Source organism: Thalassophryne amazonica, chromosome 13 (genome assembly GCF_902500255.1).
Source record: "Thalassophryne amazonica chromosome 13, fThaAma1.1, whole genome shotgun sequence".
In the NCBI taxonomy this organism is placed as follows: Eukaryota; Metazoa; Chordata; class Actinopteri; order Batrachoidiformes; family Batrachoididae; genus Thalassophryne; species Thalassophryne amazonica.
In genome coordinates, this window is record NC_047115.1 from 4787732 (window position 1) to 4808737 (window position 21006).

Genomic DNA, 21006 nt, shown 5'->3' on the forward strand with positions numbered 1-21006 from the left:
AACAACGCGAGACAAGTTTCTTCCCGTAACATAAACACATACGTCAATAAGCGCAGCTGTAAGGAAAAACAGTTTCTTTCTTTTACTCTTATCGTCGGAGGTCAGCACATCTCGTTCGTCTGTTGCAGTTATCAGCTGTTGTGCATCTGCCTGGAGTGTCCTGGTCTTCACGCTAAGCATCACATCACAACAGTCAAAACAACCTTCAGGTCTATTACTCCCAGTTCATGACTGACCCCGTCATGCTTCACTCCCAGTCGTTAGTGGATACAAAAACAAGTTGTATAATAATAATAATAAGTACATCCAGCTCCTCATTCCCAGTTCAGATTGACCCCAGCATGCTAAAACAAGGTTGAATAACACGTACATTCTCGGGGTCAGGTGCAAACAGCACAACACCGTTCTCATCAGAAAGAAGACAAAAGGTACAAATGTTTAACAGTGATAACATATATATAAAATCTTTAACACTAATGCTAACAAGTGCTAAACCTTCCATGTACTACGGCACGCGCCTTAGCACAAAACCTCTCGTCAGAACAAAAAACACAGATGACAGTGACGATAGCTGTTTCAGCGATAGTGAAGGCAGTGACGAGGAATAATTATACACGCGACGGGATGAAGAGACCAACAGGAGCAGCAGTGATAAGCACGGAAAAACAATAGCTTCAAGTGTACAAAATGTGATGTTCACCTGTGCGTAAACAATAACAACTGCTTCTGTGCATTCCACGACTGAGAAAAAGAAAAAAAAAAAAACCGTTTGGTTACATAGTTGTGCATACGTGTGTGTAAGATAGATTTTGATTTTCAATATTTTGTTTAAAATAAATGAAAATAAATAAATAAATAAAGAACATCACAACAGCTTACCTCTCCGATGAATGTCGGCAAAATGACTAAAAACTGCAGTGTAATAACCCTTAAATACAGTGTAATAGCCAATTCTAATTGGCCGGGACACTACCACACCCCTAGCATGCACCCCCAGACTGGATTGCCATAAATGGTCAAATGGCCAATCTGGCCAATAAGGCCCACAGGAAGGTCAATGACCCCAACACCCCCTGTGGAGAGCTACTTCTGTTATGTAAAGAAGGAGCACTCCCAACACCCCAGGGGAGGGGTGTTTGCATAATTAGCTGCTGCGGACTCTTTGTTTTCAAGGTACAGGTTGGGACATGTCCGCTGACATGCCCCAACAGGTTAGATTTCTGGAAAAAGGACTACTTTTTGATAACTTGCTCGAAACTCAGTTCTGAGTGTTTGTACATTATATAAAATTTGTACACATATGATTGTGTTGCATCCTTTACCAATAATATCATCATCAAATATGAATATGATACTACTGTTATTGGTCTTGTTAAATCTGATGGTGATGACTCCAACTATCGGTCAGAGGTACAGTATGTACTCCAGTGGAATGAACAAAATCTTTTAGTTCTTAACACTTCAAAAAAAAAATGAACTGATTATTGACTTTGGGAAAAGCAATGTTCATTCAGCCAACTTGGATATCCCTGATTTAAAAGTGAGAATAGCCATTTATTTCTACTTTCTGTCTTTAAGGAAAAGCAGAAATAAATCATCACAACCACCAGAATGAAAAAGAACAAAGTATTAAATTTAATGCACCTTTTTACAATACAATATTTCAATGTCCAGCATCATTATTCGACATTATTTAACAAGATTACAATTCTTTGACCTGACACCTAACACTATCACAGGGGGTCCTTTTGACCGTTGGGGTTTTTACCTAATTAATGTATGGCCTTGCCTTACAATATAAAGCACCTTGGGGCAACTGTTTGTTGTGATTTGGCGCTATATAAATAAAATTGATTGATTGATTGATTTATCTATCAATGATTTCAGGGAGACCCCGTGGTACATGTGGTCAAACCTGTGGGATGTCACTTGCCCTCCCATCGACACAGCAACACAATGATCCGCCCCGAGGAATGGCTGTTGTACAATGGAAGTGTCTCCATGGCAACATGCCGAGGACTGCGACTGAGGACCTCCCTGATGAATTCAGCTGTGAATTACAGTCAGCTGGTTTGCAATGGTAAAAACCACACATCAAACCGGATAGGATTAGGGTTACCTGTGGTGGAAGACTGCTGCTTTGACACCGAGAACACTGTGACTGAGGACGTCCCTGATGGATTCAGCAGTGAATTACAGTCAGCTGGTTTGCAATGGTAAATCAAACCGTTTAGGATTAGTGTTACCTGTGGTGGAAAACTGCTGCTTTGACACAGTGCTGTTTTCTAGGTCAGAAGCAGGGGGCGCAGGGCCCTCCTTCCTGCTCCAAGAGCGGGCCCGGAATTCCAGGCCCGCAGGCCTGTTTCACCTCCAGAAAATGACACCATCCACGGCCTGAATCCGCCAACACATCCGCCTCTCCAGACGTCAGACGGATCCACTCGGACTATTCCAAGCACTGTTTTTCACTAGAGACGGCGTGATTCAAGTCTGAAAAGCGGGAGGGGCGGGGTTGACTATGTCGTCTGCTGTGCACGGCAGCCACACACAGAGCTCAGTCTTCAACCCTTGCGCAAGGCTGGTCAGGCGCGGCAGGGGCTCCTCCTCGTCACACTGGCTCTCGCTCGGTGAGTGGGGCGTCAGATGGCAGCAGGGGTGGTAAGGGGATGGCGTGGGAGCAGGACAGCGAGGGCTCCACCAGCAGAGGCGGGATGAGGTCCTGGCTGCTGTTGATGGAGTTAGCGATTGAACTGGGAGAGCCGCTCGCCTTTGATTGCCCTGTTCACAGGGCCATCGCATGTCATAATACTGGGTGCTCTTGACAAAGCAGAGAGGCAAGAAGCCTACATAGTACGCGCTAAACAGCGCATAGCACACAGCAGTAGTTTAATGCTACTGGCAGGATTAACCAGGCAGGCTGATTTGTTTAGGGTTAGGGTCACGTTCAGGGTCAGGGTTATGGTTAGGGTCGGGGTCAGAGTTAGGGTTTGGGTCAGGGTCTGGGTCACGGGCAGGGTCACTTTTAGGGCTAGGGTTAGGGTTTGGGTTAGCAGCATCCAGGCCCCGGGGCACTCGGGTCGGGCACCCGAAAGGACAGGCGAGAGTGAGAAGCAGCCTCCAACATCACTGGCAACCTTGACCGGGATGAGGATACTCTTGCCTCGCTGCTCCCGGAGCCTTAGTTTGCCTGTTAATTAGCTTGTAGCCGTTGAGAAAGAAAACCTCTCCTTCTCCTTGCCCTCTTCCGTTGCACTGGAAGCACAGTGAGTGGTTAATTTATGGACAGAGTTTGCATGGGGTTTGGAAAGAAATACATTCCATCATCATCATTCACTTCTTACCTCTTGTTTTGGGTGACTTACATGGAATCCGGCGGCCTGTTTTGAGAAAAGGATAATTTTGTCATCCTTTTTTAAATTATTAAACAAAAAGTATATTAAAATAAAACATAAAAAAGTATATAAAATAAATAAATAATAATTAACTAATAATAAAAAAATATATAAAAACAGTATTGGGATTGGCATATAAACGACACAGATCTGATTCAATTCCTTATTTCAAGTGTATAGTACAAAGTCAGCAGATGGGGCCTTACCTGTCCACCGCCACAGACGTCATGGGGTCAGAGGAGAAAGGAGGACAGACAACCTGGTCCTGAAGATTTGGTTTTTTGGGACATAGAAAATGAAATATGTGTTAAAGTTTGAAGTTAATATTTCCTTGTCTGTCTATCTGTCTATCTATGGATGATCTCAGGGAGCAAATAAATCAAAAGACACTTAATCTTAAATAAACACAATAAAAGAAGAACTCGAGGTGTTTTGATTGAAATATATAAAATTTTGCATGGTTTTGAGAATGTTGATCACATGGTATTTTTGTAATTGAGAATGAATACTGGCCTTAGAGAGCATAAATGGACCTTGGAAGTTAATAGATCTAGATTAAATGTGAGTAAAGAATTCTTTAGTAACCGAGCAGTAAAGGTGTGTAATAGTTTGCCACATGAAATTGTCTTATCCACAAGTACAGATATTTTTAAAGCAAATTATGATTTCTATTACACTTTAACGAATGCCACCAGATTTGGATTTTGATAGCTGTTATTATGGAATGTTATGATTTGTTATGATGTATTATATGTAATCAGGTATTATTCTTAGTACAGATATTTTTGGAGCAAATTATGATCAGTATTCTAGTATAACAAATGCCACCTGATTTTGAATAATAGTTCTTTTGATTGAATGTTGGATTTGTTATGATGTGTCATTATACGCAATTATGTATACAAATATTTTGCACAATAAAATGAATTTGGAATTATTATTATGAATGATGAAATTAACGCATCTACATTCACCTGTTATCCACACTATCTCACACCCAAAACATACATCACCTGACGTATTAGCATATTAACACACAAATAAAACAATTATATAACAAAAGCAATAAAAAGGGGCAGAATATGTAAGGATTAAACAAGTCGAAGCCGTTCATTAAACGCTTGTAATACACGACGCGGAGTCTGAAACACCACGACGCGAAGCGGAGTGGTATTACTCCGCGAACTTCTAAATCAGCGTCGTGCATTCAAACCGTGTAATGCACGGCTTCGACTTGTTTAATCCGCTTATACCACGGTCACACACAGTGAGCTGACACACAAATATTAATTTAAATTAACACAACTTGATAAAAATGTCCGAGGATTTGGGACTATTTCATGTTTCGTCTATCAGGACTTACCAAATCTGTGGACTCGCGCCGAAACGGGTCAGTCACACCGCCCCTCCTCTCTCCATGTCGTGTCGCGCTGTGAATAACGTCCAGAAACTACGCTGATGCGGAGCACTCGTCCGTCCAAAAAAACAAAACCGTTTTATTATGCTTTTTTCCTTCAGTCTTGTCCAGTACGTCCGATGTTAAATATTAACACCGTTGCTTTTGATGTTCTTCTCGTTTAGTCCTCTTTCCATTCCTAAAACGTTTTATTTTGGCCAGCAATATTACAATTCACGTGGAAATCCATGTTTTATCGGATTTCGGTTATTCACTTGTCAAAACACAGCCGATGTGCGCCAACCGTTACATGCGTTGCTATGGTAACGACAACAGCGGAGTGATTTTTACAGTGATTTAACTCGCCGAACTACGTGAAAATAATGCATAGCAGTTACACACGGAATTCTCACTGACCTTCGTATAAATAACACTATTTCTTCCACACTGCTCCTTTTTATTCAATGATTTGAAAATTTTTTTGAAATTGCTTTTTTGTTTTTCAATATTGTTGTCCATATTGTTGTAACTTGTGAAGCTATCTTGAGTGGTCTATAACATCAAAAGCCTGTTTCAGGTCGATAAAAATACTTACAAAATAATCCTTATTTTAGTCCAAGTCAGACATGCTCATGCGCCCTCGATTTAGTGGGGGTAGAAAAGGTTTGGAGCCACAAGGACTTTCAGGTCAATTTTCAGGAATATTTGTACATTACAATGTGACCTCTTGGCCTTTTGTAATATCTCAGGACAGGAAGGTGCTAGAGACTCTGTTCCAAGTCAGGCATGCTCAGCACACTTGATTTAGTGGGGGTAAACAAAGTTTGGAGCCACAAGGACTTTTTGGCTGATTTTTCAGCAATATTGTTACATTAGGATGTGACATCTCGGCCTTTTGTCATATCTCGGGAAAGGAAAGTGCTAGAGACTCAGTTCCAACTCAGGCACGCTCAGCGCCCTCGTTTTAGTGGGGGTACAAACATTTTTGAGCCACAAGAACTTTAAGGTCATTTTTCATCAATATTTTTACATTAGGATGTGACCTCTCGGCCTTTTGTCATATCTCAGGACAGGAAGGTGCTAGAGACTCTGTTCCAAGTCAGGCACGCTCAGCGCCCTCGATTTAGTGGGGGTACAAACATTTTTGAGCCACAAGAACTTTAAGGTCATTTTTCATCAATATTTTTACATTAGGATGTGACCTCTCGGCCTTTTGTCATATCTCAGGACAGGAAGGTGCTAGAGACTCTGTTCCAAGTCAGGCACGCTCAGCGCCCTCGATTTAGTGGGGGTAGAAAAATTTTTGAGCCACAAGAACTTTAAGGTCATTTTTCATCAATATTTTTACATTAGGATGTGACCTCTCAGCCTTTTGTCATATCTCAGGACAGGAAGGTGCTAGAGACTCTGTTCCAAGTCAGGCACGCTCAGCGCCCTCGATTTAGTGGGGGTAGAAAAATTTTTGAGCCACAAGAACTTTAAGGTCATTTTTCATCAATATTTTTACATTAGGATGTGACCTCTCAGCCTTTTGTCATATCTCGGGACAGGAAAGTGCTAGAGACTCAGTTCCAAGTCAGGCACGCTCAAAACCATTTCTGATGACATATTCTTGTTCAGCATCCCAAATAGGCCCTGAAAGTGAAAAAAAAACAAAAAATTTTTTTTTTTGGCTACTTTGTGGCCTAACACGTCAGCCCAAGGTATGACTTGACCAAGTTCCAAGAAAGTGGTCTGAGGGCCGGGAATCGGGTCCGGGGGGCGTGGCCTAGGGTCGGGGAGGTGCCCCGAACAATCAGGAGCCGTTTGGGACCAAGTTCGTAGAAAGAACAGTGAAAAACATTTTTAAAACCAATGAGACCTACCTGTTAAAAGTTTCCTGTTGTTCTATTCTCTGTAAGCAAAGCCTCTGTACTGGGAGTGCTGTAATAAACAAGAGCTTCCAGCAGGGGCAGAATGTTGAAAGAAAAATGATGATTATGATTAGTAGTCTGTGCTGTTTCCTACAGGGGGCAGCGTAGTCAAACATTCTGGCTCGTTCTTTGGATCTTTTATCACTTTTGATGTTTTCAAAAGCGTTCGTGTTAAAAATCAATTTCAGTTTTTTAGTAATTGCAAATGTACCAGAGACAACACTGGAATTTATCGGTTATCTGTAACTTCCGATACATTTTTGGGTGGTTTATCTTTATCAAAGATAACTTTTCAGTTATGTTATCAAAGTTAATTTTTTGGTTATCTGTGCCCACCACTGCCTAACCGTAACCTTAACCACAGTATATTTGTACATGCACAGTTGAAGCAGTGAAAAGTGAAGAATGAAAAATGTGTAAAACCAATTAAAGGGTACAAAATGCAAACAATCTAAAACAAGTGGTTGCTTTTTTATTATGCTTTGTCTTGTGTTTTGTGTGGGTGGGACATTTTGGCTGTAGCTTTTGCTTTGGCCCCACTTCAACCTAAGTTAATTTATTTTTTTACTTTTAAGCATATTTTTGCTTTTTCAAGCAGAGGTGGAGTTCAGCCCACTATAAAGTCTGTCTTTCTCTGCTCATTTTCATGCCGAGTGTTGGCTTGTTCAGATAGTGTCTGCCATTTTGCAGCTTTTGATTAGGACAATTTTGATAGTTTTCAAATAAACTCCTTACGTGCTCTTACGATCGAAACATTGCAACAGAGACAAAGCATGTCCTTCAGTTTTTTGAACAAATAGATTTTTTGTTGCCATTGCACATACGCCAATACGAGCATGTCTTGGTTGGGCTGGACGCAAGTAAGAAGCAGACGGCGAGTCAGGCTCCCAACATACTCTAATTATGGAAGGTTTTTTGATTGAGGGAGTGCCTGTGCACCTCCGTTCCCATGTTGGGGACGGTACCCTAATATTGATCAAATCAATTCAAATCAATTTTATTTATATAGCGCCAAATCACAACAAAAAGGTGCCCCAAAGCAATTACGGAAAAACCCCAATGGTCAAAATTACCCCCTGTGAGCAAGCACTTGGCGACAGTGGGAAGGCAAAACTCCCTTTTAACAGGAAGAAACCTCCAGCAGAACCAGGCTCAGGGAGGGGCAGTCTTCTGCTGAGACTGGTTGGGGCTGAGGGAGAGAACCAGGAAAAAGACATGCTGTGGAGGGGAGCAGAGATCGATCACTAATGATTAAATGCAGAGTGGTGCATACAGAGCAAAAAGAGAAAGAAACACTCAGTGCATCATGGGAACCCCCCAGCAGTCTAAGTCTATAGCAGCATAACTAAGGGATGGTTCAGGGTCACCTGATCCAGCCCTAACTATAAGCTTTAGCAAAAAGGAAAGTTTTAAGCCTAATCTTAAAAGTAGAGAGGGTGTCTGTCTCCCTGATCTGAATTGGGAGCTGGTTCCACAGAAGAGGAGCCTGAAAGCTGAAGGCTCTGCCTCCCATTCTACTCTAACAAACCCTACGAACTACAAGCCTGCAGTCTGAGAGCGAAGCGCTCTATTGGGGTGATATGGTACTATGAGGTCCCTAAGATAAGATGGGACCTGATTATTCAAAACCTTGTAAGAAGAAGAATTTTAAATTCTATTCTAGAATTAACAGGAAGCCAATGAAGAGAGGCCAATATGGGTGAAATATGCTCTCTCCTTCTAGTCCCCGTCAGTACTCTAGCTGCAGCATTTTGAATTAACTGAAGGCTTTTCAGGGAACTTTTAGGACAACCTGATAATAATGACTTACAATAGTCCAGCCTAGAGGAAATAAATGCATGAATTAGTTTTTCAGCATCACTCTGAGACAAGACCTTTCTAATTTTAGAGATATTGCGCAAAAAAGCAGTCCTACATATTTGCTTAATATGTGCATTGAAGGACATATCCTTCAATATCACCTGAAGGATATGACCTCCAGTAATATCACAGTATTACTAGAGGTCAGGGTAATGCCATCCAGAGTAAGGATCTGGTTAAACACCATGTTTCTAAGATTTGTGGGGCCAAGTACAATAACTTCAGTTTTATCTGAGTTTAAAAGCAGGAAATTAGAGGTCATCCATGTCTTTATGTCTGTAAGACAATCCTAACCCTACCCTAACCTCAACCCTAACCCCTAACCCTAAGCTAAACCTAGCCCCAACCCTTTCCCCTAACACTAACACGTGGGCCTGACCCTGTTGCTGGGTTCCAGTGCCAGTTAGCTCCAATGGCAATTTCCCCTAACCCTAACACTCACCTTAACCCTAACCTAACCACAACACTAACCTATCCCTAACATTAACCCCTTTCCCATAAACCAAACCTAACCACCACTGAATCAATTCAGCAGCAGCGTTTCAATTACAGATCTGTGTAAAAGTTGGGCAATATTTTCACAATGTTGACAAAACACAATCATAAAAAGACAGTATATTCCGTGGCCAATGGGTTTTGCCTTTTCCCAATAACTGTTAAGCAAGCAAGGTTTGTACCAGAACTACAGTACAATTCCAATAGTCATGGCAATGAAAGGTAAGTTCTGCAAAATACTTAATTTTTTTTAAGTCCTGTATTGCTGTCATGCCTTCTCTTATGTAATTATGACATCTCTGCCCGAAAGCGCCACACCATGTATTTTATAATGTCATGTAACTGCAAAAAGCATTTGCACTCCACTTTTGGCAGGAGTGATTTGTTACTGAAGAATATCAACAAGAGTGAAGGAGAAAGTTTACAAGACAGTAGTGAGACCAGCTATGTTGTACAGTTTAGAGACAGTGACACTAACAAAAAGACAGGAGGCGGAGCTGAAGATGTTGTGATTCTCTTTGGAAGTGACGAGAATGGACAAGATTAGGAACGAACATAGAGGGACAGCTCAGGTAAGACGGTTTGGAGACAAAGTCAGAGAGGCCAGATTGAGATGGTTTGGACATATGTAGAGGAGGGACCCAGGGTATATAGGGAGAAGGATGCTGAGAATGGAGCCACCAGGCAGGAGGAGAAGAGGGAGGCCAAAGAGGAAGTTTATGGATGTGCTGAGGGAGGACATGCAGGTGGTTGGTGAGACAGGTGAAGATACAGAGGACAGGGTGAGATGGAAACGATTGATCTGCTGTAGCGCCCCCTAATGGGAGTGGCAGAAAGAAGACTAAGCATTTTAGATGGAGCAAAATCATGAAGAGTCATTACTCCCACCTCAACCTATATGATGCAGATGATCCGTGATATGGTCCTTGCTGATCGTAGAAAAGGCCCCAAAGTTAGGGTATTTGGTCAAAGAAAAGTGCGTGCTCCGGTGAGTCAGCAGAGTGAGTGATTACAGTAGAGCAGTTAATTAGTGACTCAGCAAGTGTTCTGTGCGTGGATGAAACATAAGTATGTGTGTATATATTGTTGATGTACTGTATTTACGTTGCTGGAGCCGTAGATCATTTCTGCTGGAGATGAGGAGGTGGTGGCATGATGGTTTACACATGGACTAGGATGCCAGCCATCTGGGTTCGCTTTTGAAGCGAACCCAGATGGCTCCCAAATGGCAGCCATTTGGGAGCCATCTGGGTTCGCTTTTGATTGTAGCCAAGCTCCCAAATGGCACTTTCAGCAGGAGTGCTGGGGGTCCTTCTGGAAATAAGCTTAAGGCTTTCCTTGGTTACCTACACTAAATAAGGACCTCTTCTTCTGATGTGAAGCTTCAGCACTCACCCTATGATCAGTGTTAGTTGCAACATTTATCTCACCTGCCTCTGAGTGAGTGTACGGCGCATCATCGCTCCGGTTCATTAGTGTAATGTTTATAAGTGTTACATAAATGTTTGTGTGTGTTAATATGCTAATAAGGCAAGTGAAGTGTGTTTCAGGGCTGTGATAGAGGCAAATAGTGATGTAGGAATTTCAGTTTGTTCTGTTTATTGGAGATTAAGTGATTCATCCTTTGTTGTATTTTGTTTTTATTTGCTATAGAAAACCACACAACCTCATTGCCTACAAAAGGAGAGAAATTCCTTCCGGTCTCCGCAATGGCTGCCACTCCTAAATGTGGCTTCGAAATTGTTCCACACCCACATTGTTCCAAATTTGGCTCCATTGGACTTCCATCCATTTCTAAACATGAAAACGCATCTTGCTGGAACTCGTAATACTGATAATGATTTCATCTGCAGTGGATGACTTTCTTGACCTCCAGGATAAGACTGTCTATGGGAACAGTACAAAGGCACCACAGAGAATCTGGGAAAAATGTGAAGTCTTACATGGGGATTATGCAGAAAAATAAAGCATTACATTAATTCGGTTTTGGTTTCTTCTTGGTCACGCTCAAAACTTTTCAATCACCCTTTGTAAGACACAAAATGTAACCAGTCTTTCAAACTAGCTTTCACCTCTGTAATTTGACCCTCTTGAGGTGAGTTTTTCATCTATGGGTTTGACCCATACTACTCAAAACTACAAAAACAACAACTCAGAACTACAAAAACTAGGACCTTTGGAGACCCTTTGAGCATTTTCATTATTTGGGTGAATACTGTGCAGGGAGTTGAGGCTGCACACAGTACTGCAGTAAAACCTTTTATTTTGCTGGCTGAAGTCACTCAAATAAATCTTTATCAGCAATATGAATATAGGATTTCAAAATTCAAACAAACAGTAAGTGAGAGCATCATGTGAGTTTGCATTTCACAAGTCTGTAGTCCTCAAACTTTGTGAACAGTCTCAAAGACAACACATAAACCAGAGGACATCTGAACATGGCAACAAAGCAAGAATCAGTAGCAACAACAGATTTTCTGCTTCAGAGTTAAAGTTTGTTGATTCAATCACAGCAGCATCAGCTTTCAGACTCAAAGAAACGCCCAACTGTTCAAAAAAATCTCACAGGTAAAAAAAAAAAAAAAATCAACTGAATCATTAGCAAAAAGAGAAATTTTAATCATTTCTATTAACATTTTCCTTGGTCTCAAGTCAAGGCAACTGCCATTAGAAAAATAAGGCAAAATAAGAAATGAACACACACAAAAACACAAATAATGCTGATATGATAATCTGGATTACAAATTCCCAAATTTGGTTCATTCAAAAGGTTTGTTCTGCAACTGATTGCCAACTTTCTTTGAAACTAATATTTAATTGCTGTCAGATATAAATGACAGCAAAACAAAAAGGAAGTTGATGCACTTCATACAAAGAAGTCAAATTCAGTAAAACCCCAAAACAGGCGGACCAAAGTCAGACCTACAAGGTTCGGGTGGTGGGTGGGTGCCATTGGTTGGAGTGAAAATAGGCCTTTTTGTTGGCAGGTGGTATGATGATGCATTTATTGAATGATGCGTTTAAATCTGGACTCAAATTATTCACCAAAACAATGAATTAGAGCCAGAATTTTTAACTTTTCTATTAGTTCTGTTCAACTCAGGAATCAGTTTGTTCGCAGGTCCTTGTGCTGACCCTTGAGCTTGCAGGGGAAACAGAAGGGATCAAGACGATGAAATAATCACCATCTTGGTTGGCAAGATTCAGCGCTGAAAACCTCAAGTGGCAAATTGTTCAATCAGTTCTTCAATATTTTCTCATTTGAAACATTTTTGATTAAATGGCTTTTTCAAATCCAAACTTTGATTTTTCTGTAATTGTGACCTCTGGTGACAAGTCAGGCCAGTTTTATTTGTTGACTGTGTAATTTGTGTTAAATTAGGTGGGCAGAATATTTTGCCACATACTGCGCCTAATGTTCATCATTTAACTGTGTGATGTATTTAGAGTCTTGAGGACATAAGACACCTTCAATGTTGACTGCTGACTGTGGAACTCTCAGTCATAAGGACTAAAGTTCTCAGACTCATCATCATCATCAGAGAAGAAATCATCATCAATATCATCCTCATCATAGTCCTCGTGCCACTCAGGGACGTATTCCTCATCGTACTCATCGTCGTCGTCATCCACTTCCTCAGCACCGTCCTCACCTGTGTAATTGTTGTTGTCCGAGTCTTCAGAGTCTGATGCTTGATTTGACTTGGACCTGAAAATTTAGAAACATAACATAATAAAAAATTGTTTAAAGAACTTAGAGTGGAAAAAATGTACAAAGTGCTGAAATTCAGCAAACAGAATTAAAATGAGAGGAAAACCATCAAACTGCAAAAGACCATATCAAAAAAAGGAATGCGTTCAGATTATCCTTGAAAGACTCAATCAAACCTTCATCCCATCATGTAACTACATGATGGGTTTAATCTGCGTAGTTAGATTGATCTAGTTAACTAGATAACGATTTATTTCACAGTGAAATCTTCACGTGCCTTAACTAAAGCACTCCCTCTGCTGAATCACCTCTAAATTATTTACACATTATTCACTTTGTGTGTTTTTAGGAATCCGCTAGCTTTGCGCAGCTATTACCCGTAGCTGGTTTAGCATGGCGGCTTCTCCTGTCTCTCCCGCACTTTTCTGCTCTGGGTGTGAAATGTTTAGTTATTCCTCGGCCTCCTTTAGCAGTAATGGTACTTGTAATAAGTGTAGCTTGTTCGTAGCTTTGGAGGCCAGGCTGGGCGAATTGAAGACTCGGCTCCGCACCTTGGAAAATCCTACAGCTAGCCAGGGCCCTGTAGTTGGTGCGGACCAAGGTAGCTTAGCCACCGTTAGCTGTCCCCCAGCAGATCCCGAGCAGCCGGGAAAGCAGGCCGGCTGGGTGACTGTGAGGAAGGAGCGTAGTTCTAAACAAAAGCCCCCTGTACACCACCAACCCATTTACATCTCTAACCGTCTCTTGGCGACACACCCGCCAAGGAACAAACTCTGGTTATTGGCGACTCTGTTTTGAGAAATGTGAAGTTAGCGACACCAGCAACCATAGTCAATTGTCTTCCGGGGGCCAGAGCAGGCGACATTGAAGGAAATTTGAAACTGCTGGCTAAGGCTAAGCGTAAATTTGGTAAGATTGTAATTCACGTTGGCAGTAATGACACCCGGTTACGCCAATTGGAGGTCACTAAAATTAACATTGAATCGGTGTGTAACTTTGCAAAAACAATGTCGGACTCTGTAGTTTTCTCTGGGCCCCTCCCCAATCTGACCGGGAGTGACATGTTTAGCCGCATGTTCTCCTTGAATTGCTGGCTGTCTGAGAGGTGTCCAAAAAATGAGGTGGGCTTCATAGATAATTGGCAAAGCTTCTGGGGAAAACCTGGTCTTGTTAGGAGAGACGGCATCCATCCCACTTTGGATGGAGCAGCTCTCATTTATAGAAATCTGGCCAATTTTATTAAACCCTCCAAACCGTGACTATCCAGGGTTGGGACCAGGAAGCAGAGTTGTAGTCTTACACACCTGTCTGCAGCTTCTCTCTCTCTGCCATCCCCCCAATACCCCATCACCGTAGAGATGGTGCCTGCTCCCAGACCACCAATAACCAGTAAAAATCTATTTAAGGGTGAGTCTTAGACTACGGGCACTTATTATGTCCTTTGATCATATTGTATGAAAAACAGAAAAAAAAGGGGAAATTTCACACTTTTAGAGTTATATTTGCAATGAAAGTGTGTTAAGAAATTTGATCGAGTAGTCTATGACGACTTTTTCACCTTTTTTCAGCATCATTATATGCAAATATTGCTGTTTTGTGCTTGTCCCACACCCAGACTTTTGATCTTCAATGATAAAAATGAATGGTAAAGAAAAGTTTTTTCTAATGTTTTAAAATATCTCTGAATAAAATATCAGTAAAATAATCAAAACATAATTGGGGTATTCAATGTCATACAACTGTTGTGATTTTTTTAAACAAAATGTAGTTGTCCCACACTATTGCCGTAATTTCCACCACAACACTGTAATGTCCCTTTAAACAGTTTGTATGAAAGATTGTTTGGATAGTTTCTATGGAGATAAACAGTGACATCAGAGCACATGTATATAGCGCCAAATCACAACAAACAGTTGCCCCAAGGCGCTTTATATTGTAAGGCAATGGTGTGGTGGAAATTACATTTACAAGGCCAATAGTGCCCGTAGTTAAAGAATCACCCTTAAGCATAAACATTCAAAAAGAAAAAATAATATAGCACCTTCAACTGCACCACAGACTAAAACAGTTAAATGTGGTTTATTAACCATTAAGTCTCTCTCTTCTAAGTCCCTGTTAGTAAATGATATAATAATTGATCAACATATTGATTTATTCTGCCTTACAGAAACCTGGTTACAGTAGGATGAATATGTCAGTTTAAATGAGTCAACACCCCCGAGTCACACTAACTGTCAGAATGCTCGTAGCATGGGCCGAGGGGGAGGATTAGCAGCAATCTTCCACTCCAGCTTATTAATTAATCAAAAACCCAGACAGAGCTTTAATTCATTTGAAAGCTTGACTCTTAGTCTTGTCCATCCAAATTGAAAGGCCCAAAAACCAGTTGTATTTGTTATCTATCGTCCACCTGGTCGTTACTGTGAGTTTCTCTGTGAATTTTCAGACCTTTTGTCTGACTTAGTGCTTAGCTCAGATAAGATAATTATAGTGGGTGATTTTAACATCCACACAGATGCTGAGAATGACAGCCTCAACACTGCATTTAATCTATTATTAGACTCTGTTGGCTTCGCTCAAAATGTAAATGAGTCCACCCACCACTTTAACCATACTTTAGATCTTGTTCTGACATATGGCATAGAAATTGAAGACTTAACAGTATTCCCTGAAAACCCCTTTTTGTCTGATCATTTCTTAATAACATTTACATTTACTTTAATGGACTACCCAGCAGTGGGGAATAAGTTTCATTACAGTAGCAGTCTTTCTGAAAGCGCTGTAACTAGGTTTAAGGATATGATTCCTTCTTTGTTATGTTCTTCAATGCCATATACCAACACAGTGCAGAGTACCCACCCGGAAGCGAATATTTGCGAACGTCAAACAAACATTCATAGAATGTTTGTTTACTGTTCAGCAAGTTTGCAAACGTTCATGTAATGTTTGTGATGTTTGTCTAATGTTTGCATGGAAGCGAAAATTTGCGAACATCAACTGAACATTCATAGAATGTTCATTTACTGTTCAGCAAGTTTGCGAACGTTCATATAATGTTTGTGATGTTTGTCTAATGTTTGCATGGAAGCAAACAGACAAACACGTAAGCAAACATTTGCAAAAAATCAAATTTTTATAGAATGTATGCTTAATGTTCAGTGTGTTTGTGAACATTCACATAATGTTCACGTTGTATGTGTAAAGCTTGCCTCTAAATAAAATTATATATATTCTAAAATTTTGTAAAATTTCATATAACAGGAAAACATTAAATATCATTTACTGCCTACAGAAAGTTAACGTTGGACCTCACTTAAATTATGTGTGCAATCATAGGTAGAATGAACAACAGGAAATGATTTAAACACTCTGATTACCATGGTAACCAATAATTTGTTGATTTATGATTTATTCAGGCCTACTGAATATATAATTTCAAGATTACTGTGATAAACTGACAGAGGTAACTCAGAAACATGTCTTGGGGCAACTTGCATAAACATGCACTCTGTTAATTGGAATATTAATTTTTGCAAAATAATTAAAGTCACTACAGAGCTACCAAAAATATGTTTTATATGGAAACAGATTGCAATGGCAGCTTATTATCCAGAAGTCCCACAGACCTGAGTCACATACATTTTGCCAAATTTTATAAAAGCATAATATCTTTAGCATTTTTTGGAAATAAGGAAAAATACATTATTATACATTAAGGTATTAAAAACTGATTTACAAAATAATGTTTTCAACATGCATGAGCAGGAAACTGACATTTAAATAAAACAGCTCATAGACAAATAATATTTTTTACTGGTCACTTCACAACTTGCAGTTCAAACATTATCAGACATGTTTTTAAACAAACATGCTGAACATGAGATGAATAGTCACACATGTTACAGTACAACATCAACTCGATTTCAGATTTGTCCAGGGTTTACTGTTTTGCTCAGACCTCATTTGAGGATGACGTCATGTCACAGTCGAACAGTGTTTGGTGGGAATTGTTACCATAATAACATATTTCTTGCTTTCTGATTCCTTTAATTTCAGCTGCTCAATTCATGTTTGCAGTGAGGCATGATATTATAATTATCCAGGGTAAAACATGTACATTGTACACAATATATTTGTAACACCTGTATACAATCATTTCTGTATGTAAAACTGTAAATTCTGGTAAAAAAAACAAACAAAAAAAAGCTTGCAGTGCTCTCCACCAAACAGTTGGTGGCAGTAGTGCACCGAGTTGGTTTAAAACCCGCTGTTTAACATGAGAAAAGAAGAAGACGACGACGCCTTAGCTAACTCCCAGGGCCGCATGCTTTCCATTATCTTTTGGCAAATAAAAGTTTATGTTCAAGATGTTAATTAGCCTGTTCAGTCTCTATACTATGATTAAGAGACCACTGAAAGCAGAAGAGGAGACTAACGCTGGAGGCTCTTCTATTGGGATTCATCACAGAAAACCAACACGAGTTAGCAGCTAGCTACCAATGGCGAGGCCTTCCTACAGTCATCACGACGACACTTTAAGCTAACGGAACCTGATGTGAGCACAAACCCATTTTAGCCAGAAAAGACAGAACTTGCTTGAAGCTTGATTATGCCAGACATGGACTAATGAGAACCAAACCAACACATTTTTGACTAACACGGAGCTAACATTAGCCACAGAGAGGCACAGGCCTAATTCATATTTTGTCCATGTTTGAATTTATTCTGATATTAAGCCAGAAGCCTAAAGGTGTCAAAGTGTGTGTGAGCATCTCACTTCCAAGGACATGCAGGTTGGGTGAACTGGAAACTTTATAATTGTCCAGGTCTCACTTATAAAAGAGGTCTCGATCTTAAAGGGACTAATTTGCTTAAATAAATGCTAAATTTAAAATATACATAACTTTTTATGACCATGACTAAAATATATACTCTGTCTTTTATTAGGTGTTGATGCAGTTAAAGTTTAAGTAATGTCAGTGCCCAGAAAGAGACTTTATAAAGATAAGTTTAATATTTTCGATCATTGTTTGTTCCCCCCCACAGTAACCATGCCAGCTGCCTTCAGAGTTGTTAAATCACTGAATCCTCCATCTGATCAGTCGGTTGAGGCTGATTCACATCAGCCCGATATCCCGAGGTTTGTACTATAATGGTTAAATAAGATTGTACAGTGTCTTGTTCCAGAAGATTCTAAAAATTCACATTCAGCAAGCAAAATATTCAAAATTTCTGGAAAGAAATATTCTGTTCTATTTGGGATATAATTTGAAAATAAAGTAAAATCTGCCAGTAATGAGGTTGTATATACTAACTTTCATTATTTAAAGAAATAATTTACAGGCCCTGTTACTTAATTAACATGTTTATTTATTGCTGATATAAAGTTACAGAATTCCTTTTATAAAAACTCAATTTCTGTGTCCCTTGCTTAATGTTTCATTTGCATAGTGTGTGCATGCCATACACTTGAAACAGAAGGACTTCTATGCTATACGAGGTCTGTTAGAAAAGTTTCTGACCTTTTAATTTTTTTCAAAAACTATATTGATTTGAATCACGTGTGATTGCATCAGCCAAGCTTGAACCTTCGTGCGCATGCGCAAGTTTTTTCACGCCTGTCGGTTGCGTCATTCTGCTGTGAGCACGCTTTGTGGGAGGAGTGGTCCAGCCCCCTCGGCGGATTTTCTTTGTCTGGGAAAAGGCTGAACAGTTGGAGCTTTGCTGCATCAAATGTTTTCAGAAACTGTGAGAGAACGCCAGGTGGAAACCGTTCGAAAAATTAAGATGGCTTTCAGGGATGATTTTATGGGGGATCACACAGATTAAGGAGTGTTACAGCAGGTTGAAACACCGCCCACAGCGGGGGAGAGCCCGGCGCACTCCGAGCGGCGATCAACAGACTCAAATCACCAGATCATTTCCAAACTCAACGCTGTGTTGATCCAGGATGTCGTCTGACTACCACAGAATTGGCGGAAGACGTGGACATCAGCACTTTTTCGGCACATTCCACTGTTACAGGAGTTTTTGTCATGGAAAGAGGAGCGGAAGAATGCCGCGCGGCACAAAACCACCTCCGTGTTGGTCTCACAGGACGGCTTTCAGATGGTTTTCAGACGGTTTTTGGTGGCTTTTCAGGTGTGTGACTATCCGAGAAATTGTGAATGAGCTGGACATGCCCCAACGTGTCCTGTGAGACTTCCAACATGGAGGTGTTTTTTCTTGTGTGCAGTGAGCGGCTCCGTGCCGACGCGCGGTTTCCTCTGCACGTCTTTCATTACAAAAACTCCTGTAAGAGTGGAATGTGCCGCAAAAGTGCTGAAGAACACCTCTTCTGTGACTCCCTTGGTAGTCAGACGACGTCCTGGATCAACACAGCGCTGAGTTTGGAAATGATCTGGTCGTTTGAGTCTGTCGATCGCCGCTCCAAGCGCAGCGCGCCCTCTGCCGCTGTGGGCGGTCTTTGATCCGGTTGTAATAATCCTTAATCCGTGTAACGCCGATAGAATCTTCACCGAAAGCCATCTAAATCTTGCGAATGGTTTCTACCTGGCTGGCTCAAACAGTTTCTGAAAAAATTTCCATGGAGCAAAGCAGCAGTTGCTCAGCTATTTTCCTGACAATGAAAATCCGCCGAGGGGGCTGGACCACTGCTCCCACAAAGCCTGCCCACAGGCGAATGACGCAACGGACAGGCGTGAAAAACTCACGCATGCGCAAGCTTGTCTAATGCAAGTGCACGTTTCAAATCCATATAGTTTTTGAAAAAAATAAAAAGGTCGGAAACTTTTCTAACAGACCTCGTAGTACTGAGGTTTACCATCTTATCTGATGTGGAAAAAGTGATCTGTCCAAACAAAAAAAAAATATATTTTTTTTTTTTGAGATTCTTTTGGTGGGTAAATAGACCTGAGAAAGCACCACAATTAGGACTGAAACGATGAATCGAGTAACTTGAATAATTCGATTACAAAAAATGTTTGAGGCAAATTCTGTGCCTCAAAGCTTCGTTTAACGTTGTAGTACATATGCTAGGCCTGTGCGTGGCGCTGCAATGGCCGCAGAAAAAAAAAGAAAAAGGCGAGCATAACAGCTAATCAAATTAGCAACGATAGCTACCGCTTTCCAACGTGACACAGAGGAAAATAAAGCCACTTAAGAGAAAGATTGTCCACGCTCCATCATCTGAAATAGACTCACTGTGCATTTAAAGCGAAGCAGTGTGTTTGTCTATTTTTCTGCTCTACGTGGGGAGGGACTATTGACCCAGTGGCCAGCTGCTGTCTCTCTCTCTATCCAATGTGACGGGCTCTCAGACCGGGCAAGTCACAGCTCTGTCCCCGGCTACATTGACAAACAGCAGAAGTCCACACTTTCTTCTGTGTTTACCTCAGACTCACACTGAGTGTTTGACTTTTTAATTTTTGTGTTTTTGGACAACACACAACACTTCACAAACATGGTAACTTAAAATAATAATAAAAAAGAAAATGACTGTGATGCTGCATGTTCAACCTCCAGCTGAAATGCATCTGCTGAAGAGAAAGAGGGATAAAAAAAAAATCACGCAGGGACCCAGTCCATCAATCTTTATTTAAAAAAAAACTTAAAAATGGTTCATTTTTACAAAGTGGAGAAAACAAAATAGAAGGCCACATTCCATCACCATTTCAGCAAAATGCCAACACTTTGGCACAGTGACATTGTGCCATTGCTTATGGACAGCCCTGGACTATTGATGTTGTTTAAAATGCAAAAGTACTTTTTATCCGATTACTCAATTAATCGCCAGAATACTCGATTACTAAAATAATTCACAGCTACAGCCCTAACCAGAATGCATTTGACATTTCACATTTTCCTGGGGGACAACCACCAGACCCTGCCAGGGCCTTGCCAAGATCGTTCAAGTTTTTTTTTTTTTTCCCCTCCATGGCTCACTTTCATCACTCAGTGGTGGCCAAGTGGTTAATGTGCTTGGTTTCAGTTCAGAAGGTTCCGGGTTCAAATCCCACCTCTGCCACATTTCTTCATGCAATGTGGAGTTGCATCAGGAAGGGCATCCGGCATAAAACCTGTGCCAATTCAACATGCAGATCCACCTCAGATTTGCTGTGGCGACCCCGAGTGCAAACAAGGGAGCAGCTGCCTTACTTTTCATCACTTAGTTCATTCACAGATTTGTCCGTGCTCATGATGAAAGGTCTACAGCATTGGTTTAATCATTTGTAAAGC

General features: G+C 40.7%; 1 protein-coding gene and 1 long non-coding RNA gene across 4 annotated transcripts in view; both read right to left on the minus strand.

The window, feature by feature from the left end:
- Nucleotides 1-2480: 2480 nt before the first annotated feature.
- LOC117523641 lies at nucleotides 2481-3722 on the minus strand. The gene is made up of 3 exons (XR_004564565.1): nucleotides 3599-3722; nucleotides 3342-3377; nucleotides 2481-3252 (listed from the first exon to the last, which is right to left on the minus strand). It is a non-coding gene; the product is annotated as an uncharacterized LOC117523641 (long non-coding RNA).
- A 7580-nt stretch (nucleotides 3723-11302) lies between these two features.
- Nucleotides 11303-21006, minus strand: part of LOC117523944 (cullin-9) — a 376653-nt gene continuing 366949 nt past the window's right edge. For all 3 annotated transcript variants that reach the window (XM_034185568.1, XM_034185567.1, XM_034185566.1), the window contains exon 44: nucleotides 11303-12765. In XM_034185568.1, the coding sequence (XP_034041459.1) occupies nucleotides 12555-12765 (211 nt within the window). In that variant the 3' untranslated portion in view covers nucleotides 11303-12554. The remainder of the gene's footprint in view (nucleotides 12766-21006) is intronic.